Source organism: Microchirus variegatus (assembly GCF_963457635.1).
Source record: "Microchirus variegatus genome assembly, chromosome: 12".
NCBI lineage: Eukaryota > Metazoa > Chordata > Actinopteri > Pleuronectiformes > Soleidae > Microchirus > Microchirus variegatus.
The window spans coordinates 27,685,207-27,700,153 of NC_139813.1; the positions used below are offsets into that span (position 1 = coordinate 27,685,207).

Sequence of the window (14,947 nt, forward strand, 5' to 3'; positions counted from 1 at the left end):
TGTGTGTGTGTGTGTGTGTGTGTGTGTGTGTGTCCTCTGCATTAGCTCCGCCTCATTAAGTTGCACAAACGTCCTCGAGAGAAATTTGTTTTTAGAGCCACAGGAGAAAAATCTCAACTCAGCAAATGTAGAGACGACAGAGACAGAAGAGACAGACGGCAGAGACGGCAGAGACAGACAGAAGAGACAGAGACGGCAAAGACAGTGGAGACGGAGACAGTAGAGAGAGACGACAGAGACACAAAAGACAGAGACAGTGGAGACAGAGATGACAGAGACAGTAGAGACGGCAGAGATAGGAAAGACAGAGACAGTGGAGACGATAGAGACAGTGGAGATGGCAGATACAGAGATGACAGAGACGGTAGAGATAGGAAAGACAGAGACAGTGGAGACGGCAGAGACAGTAGAGACGGCAGAGACAGAAAAGACAGACGACAGAGACATTAGAGATAGAAAAGACAGAGACGGCAGAGACAGTAGAGATGGCAAAGACAGTAGAGACAGACGACAGAGACATTAGAGATAGAAAAGGCAGAGACAGTAGAGACGGCAGAGACAGAAAAGACAGACGACAGAGACATTAGAGATAGAAAAGAGAGACGGCAGAGACAGTAGAGATGGCAGAGACAGTAGAGATGGCAGAGACAGTAGAGACGGCAAAGACAGTAGAGACAGAGAAGGCAGAGACAGTAGAGACAGAGACGGCAGAGACAGTAGAGGAGACAGAGACAGTAGAGACAGAGACGGCAGAGACAGTAGAGGAGACAGAGACGGCAGAGACAGTAGAGGAGACAGAGACAGTAGAGACAGTAGAGGAGACAGAGACAGTAGAGACGACGGAGACAGAAGAGACGGTAGAGACGGCAAAGACAGTAGAGATGGCAAAGACATCAGCAAATTCAAAATGGCTGACTTCCTGTTGAGCTGAGGCCGTGGTCCCCATTTACTTTTCTGTTGGTCTTGACCTATAACACGTTCCCACCAAGTTTCGGGAAATTTGGTGCAACTTTATTTTGGAGCACTATAGAGTCCTGGTGCAACAATACCACACTTTTCCAGCTCACCTGACCTCCATGACACGTTCACAGAGTTTTTAATCCCCTCAAAAATGACCGGGAATAATAACAACAATAATAATCTGAAGGAAAACAACAGGTTCCTCAGATGAATTTGGCCACTGGCATTTATGCTTTATCACTCATTCCATTTATGGTGGAACGAGTGATATCCAGCGTCTTTTCAGACTAGGTACTTTTCATTGACAGAAGTTAATGTTAAAACTGTCAAACAATCTCCACAAACACAAGAAAGTACAGTATTCTGTCTCCACGAGGAGGAAAACACACGATTCAGGTCCTAAAGTCCGTCTCTAAAATGTTATTCTGACAGAAACTTCAGCTTAAAAACAAACAAACTTTACTTTGTCGCAGACGGACAAACTCACCTCTGATACTGTGGCTGATGGAAAGAGGGCGGAGCTCCGAGCAGACTGCTGTTCTGCCTGGAATCTGCAGAGAACAAAAGAACACACACACACACACACAGATTATCTTCACAAGTGCTTCAGTTTAAACGGGAACAAAAAGGATGAATTCTGCTGAGATTCAGTCAAACTTTGAGTCATAATTCACGTTAAACTTGGCCACTAATTAAACCCATTTCATGTCAGCTATAATCTCCATTTGTGTCATGGATACAGAACTAATGTGTTGTGATGGTGGAAACGGCAGCAGACTGTGGAGGTGGAGGTGGAGGAGGAAGAGGAGGTAGAGGAGGAAGAGGAGGAGGAGGAGGTGGAGCAGCTCCTCCACATTTGCATTTTTGTTTCGGGGGGAATGAAATAAGTATTCAGGCAGCAGCATTGTGGTCGACTCAAGTACCGCGGTTCCATCGCTGTGAGCTCTTCACAAAGACACACTTAAAAAAAAAAAGGCTTCTTCCAGATTCACCGTTGCCATGACGATGACCAGCTGCGAGCTGTTTGTTTATCAGGGTCTGAGCTCTTCTGAGGCTGAACGAGCTGCAGGTTCACGCTAACAAACCTGGATTCAATCTCACATCATTCACACGCTGGACGTCACATCATCATCATCATCATCATCAGGAGAGGGGATCAAAATACTGTCCCACACACACTGGGGATTATTGATTATTGATCAAATTTGACACAGGAGACGACAGACTCACTGTTATAGAACAGAACAGTTAAAGGACCAAGTGATTTCAAGACAGTAGAGACTGCAGAGGCGGTAGAGACAGTAGAGACGGTAAGGACGGTAGAGTAAGTAGAGAAGGTAGGGTAAGTACAGACGTAGAGACTGCAGACACGATAGAGTATGTAGAGATGGCAGAGGAAGTAGAGACGGTAAAGAAAGTAGAGACGGCAGAGACGATGGAGATGGTAGAGATGGTGGAGAAAGTGGAGACGGTAGCGACTGCAGAGACGGTGGAGATGGTAAAGAAAGTAGAGATGGTAGAGACTACAGAGACGTTAAAGAAAGTAGAGAGATAGTAGTGACGGTGGAAGTGGTAGACAATGTAGAGAAAGTAGAGACGGTAGAGACAGTAGAGATGGTAGAGATGGTAGAGACGGTAGAGAAAGTGGAGACGGTAGAGCAAGTAGAGATGGTAGAGAAAGTAGAGACGGTATAGAAAGTGGAGACGGTAGAGCAAGTAGAGATGGTAGAGAAAGTAGAGACAGTATAGAAAGTAGAGACGGTAGAGAAAGTAGAGATGGTAGAGAAAGTAGAGACGGTAGAGACAGTGGAGACGGTAGAGAAAGTAGAGATAGTGGAGACGGTAGAGTAAGTAGAGATGGTAGAGAAAGTAGAGATAGTGGAGACGGTAGAGTAAGTAGAGATGGTAGTGAAAGTAGAGTCGGTACAGAAAGTGGAGATAGTAGAGACGTTAGAGTAAGTAGAGATGGTAGAGACAGTGGAGACGGTAGAGAAAGTAGAGACGGTAGAGAAAGTAGAGACTGCGGAGTCGGTAGAGAAAGTGGAGACTGTAGAGAATTGTCTAGGGCGAGAACACGTTCCCACCAAGTTTGAAGGCATTTGGTGCAACTTAATTTTGGCTTTCTCCAGCCACATTCTACCTTAGGGGGCGCTATAGAGCCCTGGTGCAACGCACAGGTCTGACCACTGATAACATTCATGTCATCACTGACACTTTAAATCAAACTTAAAACATACTTAATCAGGATGGCTTTTATTTCAATATTATTCTTGTGTGTTTTTAAATGTAAATGCTTTGGTTTTAATGCCGTGCGTCTGTCACGCTTTTATTTTGTAACATTTTCTGCCACAATTCTTCCACAATTGTCTGCCGTCAATTAATCTGTTGATTAATCTTTGCTCCTTCACCAATGTCGGAGGCAAAGGAATCACAGCTTTCTTAATTTTTTCTTTAATTCCAAGAATATTAATCACACAAATCCTGTCAGGGATTATTTGCTGAACTGGTGTCAGCTGCAAAAACGACACAAAAAAAAGCAAAAAAAAAAGCGAGACAATGATGTTCCAGCAGGCAGACTGCTGTCGCCACATTATCATTTTGTTTTTTTGTCATTGAGTTTTCATGTTTGATTATCTCCTCCACCAACAAACTTCAAGTGGACCACCCAGCCAGCCTCCAATTATAAGTCCACAACATTCTGCTCGTCTTTTCCTCGTCGCGGGCCTCCGGACTCAAAGGAGAGAATTACAAGTGGACACCTGTCAATCTCCTTAATTAACAATGATCTGAAAGTGTATAGACCTGCAAGTCTGCTGGCGCACAAAGGCCAACAAAGGATTACGCTTTAAATCCTTAAAAGACGCTGTGTCCACTGTATTAACGCCGGGATTACAACCGCGGCCAAACAACTAAACGTCTCTCTTTTCAATTAGCGCGGCGACTATTTGACTCAGGCCTGAACACAGAGTGGATTCTGTCGGCCGCACAAAGAGCACAGAACAAGACCTCGGCGGCTTCATAATAATCAATAATCAATCTGAGAGGAGATTTAAAGCTCCTGCTCAAAGATGGATCAAATCTGTGTGTGTGTCACCTTTATTTTCTTCCCCGTCAAACAAAACTTCAACAGTTGTATTTATTATATTTGAGAAATATTGTACTTTATGTGACAGTGTGACTGTTTGGACAATAAAATGGTGCTTAACGTCAATAAAATAGTTGGTAATTAACTCTCTCTTATTTACTAATAAGTATTCTCTAACAAATCAACTTCCTCTGGGATAATAAAAGTGATCAAATCTACGTCAGTTTAAGTCTACGACATCTTTAAGAACACGTTCACGTCTTAATCTCACTGTTAGACAGACTTTAACAACAGGAAACTGAAGTTTGTAAACCACTCACTCTCCCACACCAAAGTCCACAGAGAAAATCAGTGATTTTAACATCACAGGGACACAGGAGCTGCTGGTCCTCTGCTGCCTCGTGTGGTCACTTTGTGTCACAGATTTAGATTCAAATGAAAGTTTCCAAAAGCCGAATTCACTAAAATCAGACATTGTAAGTTAGTGATGGAGGCAGCAGTGGATCAACAACTGATGTTGATGTTAAAATCACTGATTTTCTCTATGGACTTTGGTGTGGGAGAGTGAGTGGTTTCCAAACTTCAGTTTTCTCTTTAGAAAACCGTCTGCATTGTTTCAAATTGTGATTTTGATCTCATATCTCCAGTGTTTTTTGTCCCCGAGTCACTGGTTTAAAGCTGTAACTGTGTTGGATTAGATTAGATTAATTATAATCCCACACTGGGGAAAGTCACATTGTTACTACAGGGAAAAGAGAACTCAAATATAAAAAGCACGCAATTAAAACGGCTCAATCAGGAGCAAAGTGAAGTTAAATCACCGGAAATTTCTGGGATTATTTCATTTTAAGAAGCTTCCATAATCCTATCATAATCTGACACCAGAGATAAACTCTGAGAGTGTCAGTCTGTTGTTGTCCTCGAGTGGCTCATCGGCGTCTGTTGCGTTACTTTGCTGACCTCGGTTCAAACGCGGCGTCGGTGCGAGTAAAGACAATAATGGCCGCCAGCAGAGCGTCCAGCGGCTGCTTATTAAACACCAGCTGCTGCGGCCGGCGCTCACAAAGACCCGGCGGCGTGTTCCAGAGGCCGAGTGTTGACACATCACTGCAGGAGGGAGTCGCGCCGTCAAAGGACCGAGTTAACTTTGTTTTCAAGCCTCTTCACAGCAGCAGCATCACCATCACAGGAGCCACCACTGTGTCCAGCAGAGACACTCCAGTGTCTCATTACAGGCCCCCGCTCTCCCACAACGCTAATCACCAACTAAACCCCCCCAAATAAAATAAAAAAAGCCCACAAAAGCCTGCGGTGATTACTGGCCGAGCAGAGAAAGTGTTCGTGGACAAAAGCAGGTCTGAGGCCTCCTCCTCCTCCTCCTCCTCCTCCTCCTCCTGCTGCTGCACATTTACACCTCCTCCTCCTCTGCATAATCACATTCCTACAGTCACTAATATCATCTGCTAATCCATCTTCTCTTACAACAAAACCACCAGCGTTTGTTTATAAACACGGAGAAAGTCTGAAAACTCAAAATTTCGAATTTCAAAAATTCATTAAAATTATTCCTTAAGAGATTTCCAAATATTTTCAACAGATCCTTGTTCAGGGCGATGCCGACTATTATGATGGTAAATTTCAACTAATTCCGAGATACTTTTTGTTTTTGAGAAGAAACTCAGCTCACTGTCAAAGTGCATCAGGGCGAATGGATCACTTCCTGATTTTCAAAAATTCATTAAAATTATTCCTTAAGAGATTTGCAAATATTTTCAACAGATCCTTGTTCAGGGCGATGCCGACTATTATGATGGTAAATTTCAAGTCATTCCGAGATACTTTTTGTTTTCGAGAAGAAACTCAGCTCACTGTCAAAGTGCATCAGGGCGAATGGATCACTTCCTGATTTTCAAAAATTCATTAAAATTATTCCTTGAGAGATTTGCAAATATTTTCAACTGATCCTTGTTCAGGGCGATGCCGACTATTATGATGGTAAATTTCAAGTCATTCCGAGATACTTTTTGTTTTCGAGAAGAAACTCAGCTCACTGTCAAAGTGCATCAGGGCGAATGGATCACTTCCTGATTTTCAAAAATTCATTAAAATTATTCCTTGAGAGATTTCCAAATATTTTCAACTGATCCTTGTTCAGGGCGATGCCGACTATTATGATGGTAAATTTCAAGTCATTCCGAGATACTTTTTGTTTTTTTGAAGAAAGTCAGCTCACTGTCAAAGTGCATCAGAGCAAATGGATCATTTCCAGAATTTCAAAAATTCATTTAAATTATTCCTTAAGCGATTTGCAAATATTTTCAACAGATCCTCGTTCAGGGCGATGCCGACTATTATGATGGTAAATTTCAAGTCATTCCGAGATACTTTTTGTTTTTGAGAAGTCAGCTCACGTTCAAAGTGCATCAGAGCGAAAGGATCATTTCCTGATTTTCAAAAATTCATTAAAATTATTCCTTGAGAGATTTGCAAATATTTTCAACTGATCCTTGTTCAGGGCGATGCCGACTATTATGATGGTAAATTTCAAGTCATTCCGAGATACTTTTTGTTTTTGAGAAGAAACTCAGCTCACGTTCAAAGTGCATCAGAGCGAAAGGATCATTTCCTGATTTTCAAAAATTCATTAAAATTATTCCTTGAGAGATTTGCAAATATTTTCAACTGATCCTTGTTCAGGGCGATGCCGACTATTATGATGGTAAATTTCAAGTCATTCCGAGATACTTTTTGTTTTTGAGAAGAAACTCAGCTCACGTTCAAAGTGCATCAGAGCGAAAGGATCATTTCCTGATTTTCAAAAATTCATTAAAATTATTCCTTGAGAGATTTGCAAATATTTTCAACTGATCCTTGTTCAGGGCGATGGCGACTATTATGATGTTAAATTTCAACTAATTCTGAGAAACTTTTTTTTTGAGAAGAAAGTCAGTTCACTGTCAAAGTGCATCAGAGCAAATGGATCATTTCCTGAATTTCAAAAATTCATTAAAATTATTCCTTCAGAGGTTTGCAAAAATTTTCAACTGATCCTTGTTCAGGGCGATGCCGACTATTATGATGGTAAATTTCAAGTCATTCCGAGATACTTTTTGTTTTCGAGAAGAAAGTCAGCTCACTGTCAAAGTGTATCAGGGCAAATGGATGAGATCCGGAAATTCAAAAATTCATTAAAATTATTCCTTCAGAGATTTGCAAATATTTTCAACAGATCTTTGTTTAGGGCGATGCCGACTATTATGATGGTAAATTTCAAGTAATTCCGAGATACTTTTTTTTACCGATGAGTCACTGCCTGCCTGGTGGAGCGTGATAAATCCGTGAAAATTAAAATTCCTCCAAAAAACTGGAAAATCAAGGATGCACACCATCAGGTCATGCTCAACCCATATCCAAAGTCTTAGGGCAATCTGACTAACGGTCAGTGAGATATGCCTGTCACAGACAGACGCAACTTGCTATATAGATAGATATTTAAGTCACGGTATTTGTCATGCTACGATATCACGACATTTTGACACAAACACACTTTCACGCAGCCGTGCTGTGATGACTCCGCCCACGTTGAGGAGGAGCTATGACGTGTGTGTGTGTGTGTGTGTGTTCTTACGTTGGTAAGACTGGTGGCCTCCGCTGGTTGAAGAGCGGTAGTTTCCGTGCTGGTAGTTGTTTGGTGGTGGAGCGTTACTGTACTGTCCTCTGCCCTGGTTTCTGTTCATGCTGTGACTGCAGGGAGAACATCATCATCATCATCATCATCATCATCATCATCATCAGAAACCCCTCTGAACTCTGTTACCATCTTCATCATTTAGATCTTCTAATCTCTCATTAAACAGAGGGCTGGGTTGAGGAAAATCAACGCCGTTAGCCGTTAGCATCAGCGCAACATTCGAGTACAGGTTAGCAAGGTTTTATACCGTTTTCAGCATCTTTCACAAACCTGAAATAAATCTAAATGAATCGATATCAAATTGAACGAGGACCTTGAGAATCAGGGTTGAACTGATTTAGGAATTTAAATGTTTTTAGAAAAACAATTAAAAAAAATAAGAAATAGTTTCCATAATTTGGTCTTATTTAAATATCGTGATAATATTGTGACTCGAATATCATGATAATAGTGCGACTTAAATATTGTGATAATAGTGCGACTTAAATATCGTGATAATATTGCGACTTAAATATCGTATCATTACTTAAATTTCGTGAAAATATTGTGACTTAAATATCGTGATATCATTACTTAAATATTGTGACTTAAATATCGTGATAATATCGTAGCATGACTTTAATATTGTGATGTCATTACTTAAATATCATGATAATATTATGGCCTAAATATCGTGATATCATATTGTGATGTCATTACTTAAATATCATGATAATATTTTGACCTAAATATCGTGATATCATATTGTGACTTAAATATCGTGATATCATTACTTAAATATCGTGATATCATTACTTAAATATCGTGATAATATGACTTAAATATCGTGATATCATTACTTATATATCGTGATAATACGACTTAAATATTGTGACATCATTACTTAAATATCGTGATATGACTTAAATATCGTGATATCATTACTTAAATATCGTGATAATATGACTTAAATATCGTGACATCATTACTTAAATATCGTGATATGACTTAAATATCGTGATATCATTACTTAAATATCGTGATAATATGACTTTAATATCGTGATATAATTACTTAAATATTGTGATATCATGACTTAATATCATGATAATATTGTGACTTAAATATCATGATAGCATTACTTAAATATCGTGATATGACTTAAATATTGTGATATGACTTAAATATTGTGATATCATTACTTAAATATCGTGATAATGACTTAAATATCGTGATATCATTACTTAAATATCATGATATCATTACTTAAATATCGTGATAATATGACTTAAATAATGTGATATTACTTAAATATCGTGATAATTTGACTTAAATATCGTGATATCATTACTTAAATATCGTGATAATATTGTGACTTAAATATGTGCGTTACATGTGAACACGTGAGTTAAGGTCGTTTCTCACTAGTAAAGATTTGTTTGTGCACAAAAATAAGACGTCACTGATTAAAGAAGCGTTTAAGGCTTCATGAGGTTTTTTTCCATATTTAAATATAACTGAAACCCATAACTTTGTTTGTGATTTTCTTTAAAAACACCACATTGTTTGCCTGTTATTTTCCAGAGCAGCTGCCTGTTTAACCTCCATCCTACAAAAAAAACGCACAAAAAACTGCCTCATTTACTCATGAAAATGAAGCTAAAGCTGCGTTTGAATAATTTCATTCCCAGTCGGACCGAGCCAGATGTTCAATTATTCACATTTCCTTAATGATAATATCAACGTGTGGATCATAATCAAGGACGGCTGGTTAATGGGAACCGTGTGTGTGTGGGTGTGTGTGCTAACAAACATTTAAACACATTTTAAATTCATCTTCACCCAAATCTGAGTCTTTGAGTCGGTGCAGAATCAGCAGCCATTGTTTAACAACACACAGCAGTGTGTTCTCACAGGCAGGCAGGTGTGTGTGTGTGTGTGTGTTACCGAGCCAAAATCAGGAAAAAAAACTCCACTTTATCACCCGTGTTTAACAAACCAGCACCTGAACACTTCACGTTTTAATCCGCTGTATAGAACTTTACCTGCTTGCAGCCATTACGAATTTTGTCATAATCATGACAAAATTCAGACTGATCCGAGATCAGATCTGGATGAAATTTAGTCTGACGGTCAAGTGTCTAATCGTTCGTACACATGCCAAATTTGGTTTATATCCGCTAAATTTCGCCAGAGATATTTTAATTTCTTGAACATTGCAGTACATTCTGACACCACCAGGGGGCAGATTCTTAGCAAACTTGACTGAAAACGAGTACAAAGTGAACTGACCCCAGAGCCCTGAAGCCTGATTGGTCCAGATGAGCCTGCTGACGGTTAGAGTTGAAGCCCAGCTGAGGTCTCCACGTCTCCCCTTTCACCCACTCGTCTGGTCTCAGAACCTTGGTGGGCATCCTGAAAAACAAACAAACAAATAAAGTATCTGACTTAAAATCAATAGCAACATGTCGTCGTTCTTCATTTGCATGTTTAAGTTTCCCCTTTTTTTAAACGTAGACGTATGTTGATGTAGATCACGACATGAGATTTTCATATTTTTTTCATGGGAAAATTTTTTAGCATATCATTTTAACTAATGTTTACGGTAACAATATTGTATGGTGACTTAAATATCGTGAAAACATCGTCTATATAAAATAGTGACTCAAATATCGTTAAAATATCGTATCGTGACTTAAATAACGTGACAATATTGTGACTTAAATATCGTGATAATATAACGTGACTTAAATATCGTGATATCATGACTTGAATATCGTCATATCGTAGCACGACTAAAATATCGTAATATCATAATATTGATATCGTGATAAAATGGTGACTTGAATATCGTGATAATATATTGTCACTTAAATGTCGGGATATCATGACTTGAATATCGTCTTATCGTAGCATGACTTAAATATCATGATATATCGTGACTTAAATATTGTGATAATATTGTCTACATTAAATATCGAATCGTGACTCAAATATCGTGAAAATATCGTATTGTGACTTAAATAACGTGATAATATATCATGACTTAAATATGTTGATAATATTGTCTATATTAAATATCGAATCGTGACTCAAATATCGTGAAAATATCATATTGTGACTTAAATATTGTGATATCATGAATTAAATATTGCGATAAAATCGTGACTTGAATATCGTGATAATATATCGTGACTTAAATATTGTGATATGACTTAAATATCGTCGCATTAGCATGACTTAAATATCGTGATATCCTTACTTAAATATTGTGATACATTATGACATAAATATCATGATATCATATCATGACTTAAATATCGTGATAATATATGGTGACTTAAATATCATGACTTAAATGTTGTGATAATATTGTGATATCGTGACTTAAATATTGTGATATCGACACTTAAATATCGTGATATATCGTAGCATGACTTAAATATTGTGATAATATTGTGATATCGTGACTTAAATGTTGTGATATCGACACTTAAATATCGTCATATCGTAGCATGACTAAAATATCGTAATATCATAATATTGATATCGAGATAAAATGGCGACTTGAATATCGTGATAATATATTGTCACTTAAATGTCGTGATATCATGACTTGAATATCGTCTTATCGTATTGACTTAAATATCATGATATATCGTGACTTAAATATTGTGATAATATTGTCTACATTAAATATCGAATCGTGACTCAAATATCGTGAAAATATCGTATTGTGACTTAAATAACGTGATAATATATCATGACTTAAATATGTTGATAATATTGTCTACATTAAATATCGAGTCGTGACTCAAATATCGTGAAAATATCGTATTGTGACTTAAATAACGTGATAATATATCATGACTTAAATATGTTGATAATATTGTCTATATTAAATATCGAATCGTGACTCAAATATCGTGAAAATATCATATTGTGACTTAAATATTGTGATATCATGAATTAAAATATTGCGATAAAATCGTGACTTGAATATCGTGATAATATATCGTGACTTAAATATTGTGATAGGACTTAAATATCGTCGCATTAGCATGACTTAAATATCGTGATATCCTTACTTAAATATTGTGATACATTATGACTAAAATATCATGATATCATATGATGACTTAAATATCGTGATAATATATGGTGACTTAAATATCATGACTTAAATGTTGTGATAATATTGTGATATCGTGACTTAAATATTGTGATCGACACTTAAATATCGTGATATATCGTAGCGTGACTTAAATATTGTGATAGGACTTAAATATCGTCGCATTAGCATGACTTAAATATCGTGATATCCTTACTTAAATATTGTGATACATTATGACTAAAATATCATGATATCATATCATGACTTAAATATCGTGATAATATATGGTGACTTAAATATCATGACTTAAATGTTGTGATAATATTGTGATATCGTGACTTAAATATTGTGATATGGACACTTAAATATCGTGATATATCGTAGCATGACTTAAATATTGTGATATCGTGACTTAAATGTTGTGATAGACACTTAAATATCGTGATATATCGTAGCATGACTTAAATATTGTGATAATATTGTGATATCGTGACTTAAATGTTGTGATATCGACACTTAAATATCGTGATATATCGTAGCATGACCTAAATATCGTGATAATGTGACTTAACTATTGTGATAGTATCATCACTTAAATATCGTGACGTAAATATCATGACAATAGCGTGACAATATCGTGACGTAAATATCGTGCTAATAATGTATCACCATACGTATTCTTTAGCTGTGTGTGTGTGTGTGTGTGAAGCCTCACTTGGCGTCAGGCAGCAGAACCGCCTTAAACACAAATCCATCTGCATACTGTGGATCCTTGTACTTCACTCTGGAAAAAAGGAGAGGAAAATCATTTCCAATGAGTCAAGAGCTCACATTAGCTCACACGTTTCTCAGAAACCACAGAGACGGAGAGGGTTTGTGTTTGTGTTTAACGTGTCCGCGAGTAAACGCCGTCATTTTCTCCCCGTCTGCTTCACCCCTTCATTTCACACCGACATTGTTCTAGTGAAAGACTGCAGAGAAAAAACCAATCTGCAGAGAAAACGCCTGCAGAACATCACACCATCACTGCAGCGGATTACACAGGAAAAGACTAACAATACATGACCGATGTGTATATATATTTATATATTTATACACCGACTGAGGCAACACTTTAACAACAGGAAACTGAAGTTTGTAAACCACTCACTCTCCCATACCAAAGCCCATAGAGAAAATCAGTGATTTTAACATCACGGGGACACAGGAGCTGCTGGTCCTCTGCTGCCTCGTGTGGTCACTTTGTGTCACTGAGGTTAATCTGAGTGAAGATTCTCTAAAGCCGAATTGACAAAATAAGACATTTGAAGTGAGTGATGGAGGCAGCAGTGGATCAACAACTCCTGTGAACTCCTGTGTGCTGTGATGCTAAAATCACTGGTTTTCTCCATGGACTTTGGTGTGAGAGAGTGAGTGACTTTGGTGCGGGAGAGTGAGTGACTTTGGTGCGGGAGAGTGAGTGACTTTGGTGCGGGAGAGTGAGTGGTTTACAAACTTCAGTTTCCCGTTGTTAAAGTCTGTCTAACAGTGAGATAAAGACATGAGCATGTTCTGTAGATATCGTAGACTTAAACTGACGTAGATTTAATTTGATATATTTCCACAAAGTGGCTAAAAACTGAAGTTTGTAAACCACTCACTCTCCCACACCAAAGTCCATAGAGTAAACCAGTGATTTTAACGTCACCGAGACACAGGAGTTCACAGGAGTTGTTGATCCACTGCTGCCTCCATCACTAACTTACAATGTCTGATTTTATGAGTTCGGCTTTTGAAAACCTTCATTTGGATCTAAAACAGTGACACAAAGTGACCACACGAGGCAGCAGAGGACCAGCAGCTCCTGTGTCCCTGTGAGCTAAAATCTCTGGTTTTCCCTGTGGGGTTTGGTGTGGGAGAGTGAGTGGTTTACAAACTTCAATTCCAGGAAACTGAAGTTTGTAAACCACTCACTGTCCCACACCAAAGCCCATGGAGAAAATCAAAAATAATGACAAAGAAACATCACAATCACATTGTGTAATTTAAACCAGACATTGTGAGTAGTTACAAGTTCTCACCCGATGGCGCTGTTCTGTGAAATGTCCCGCAGCATCGGGATGGGTGACGTCACCGTTCTGGAGAATAAAAAACAAACAAACAGATAAATGAGTTAAAGACAGAGCGCTGACACAGAGAGCGTCGCTGAGAAACACAGGACACGACAACAGTAAGAGTGAGTGACAGTGAAGCAGTAAAGTGTTCCTTACTTATCTGGTAGAATAGGGTCGTCGTCGAGATTTAATGTACCGAGGATTCCGTGACAAAGCTCTGCAGGAATCTCTGTTCCCTGAAGGAAGGAAAACACAGACCAGCAGCAGGTTATCACCATGTTTATGCAACACAAATAAGCTTTATAAATCAATTACTTAAGTAACTGACGACTACTTCTATAATTAATTACTCAGTCTGAGTGTTTGTTTCTATAATTCAAACACATTTTCATGTTTCTGTAATTTTTCAGCTTCTTAAATGTGAATATTTTCACGTTTCTGTCATTTTTCAGCTTCTTAAATGTGAATATTTTCATGGTTTCACATTTCGGTCATTTTTCAACTTCTTAAATGCGAATATTTTCATGGTTTCACATTTCTGTCATTTTTCAGCTTCTTAAATGTGAATATTTTCACATTTCGGTCATTTTTCAACTTCTTAAATGCGAATATTTTCATGTTTCTGTCATTTTCAGCTTCTTAAATGTGAATATTTTCATGTTTCTGTCATTTTTCAGCTTCTTAAATGTGAATATTTTCATGTTTCTGTCATTTTCAGCTTCTTAAATGTGAATATTTTCACTTTTCTGTCATTTTTCAGCTTCTTAAATGTGAATATTTTCATGTTTCTGTCATTTTTCAGCTTCTTAAATGTGAATATTTTCATGTTTCTGTCATTTTCAGCTTCTTAAATGTGAATATTTTCACGTTTCTGTCATTTTTCAGCTTCTTAAATGTGAATATTTTCATGTTTCTGTCATTTTTCAGCTTCTTAAATGTGAATATTTTCACGTTTCTGTCATTTTTCAGCTTCTTAAATGTGAATATTTTCACATTTCTGACATTTTTCAGCTTCTTAAATGTGA

At 37.9% G+C, this 14,947-nt stretch overlaps 1 protein-coding gene across 2 annotated transcripts in view; it reads right to left on the reverse strand.

Annotated features, from left to right (window-relative positions):
* Positions 1-14,947, reverse strand: part of xrn2 (5'-3' exoribonuclease 2) — a 39,480-nt gene that overhangs the window by 2,406 nt on the left and 22,127 nt on the right. The window contains exons 24-29 of one of the 2 annotated variants that reach the window (XM_083899190.1): positions 14,079-14,158; positions 13,890-13,946; positions 12,545-12,613; positions 10,008-10,130; positions 7,674-7,789; positions 1,448-1,511 (exon numbers count right to left, since the gene is read on the reverse strand). In XM_083899190.1, coding sequence (XP_083755316.1) covers positions 1,448-1,511; positions 7,674-7,789; positions 10,008-10,130; positions 12,545-12,613; positions 13,890-13,946; positions 14,079-14,158 — 509 coding nt within the window. Of the gene's footprint in view, positions 1-1,443; positions 1,512-7,673; positions 7,790-10,007; positions 10,131-12,544; positions 12,614-13,889; positions 13,947-14,078; positions 14,159-14,947 lie in introns of both variants that reach the window. The other variant, XM_083899191.1, reaches the window with a different exon arrangement.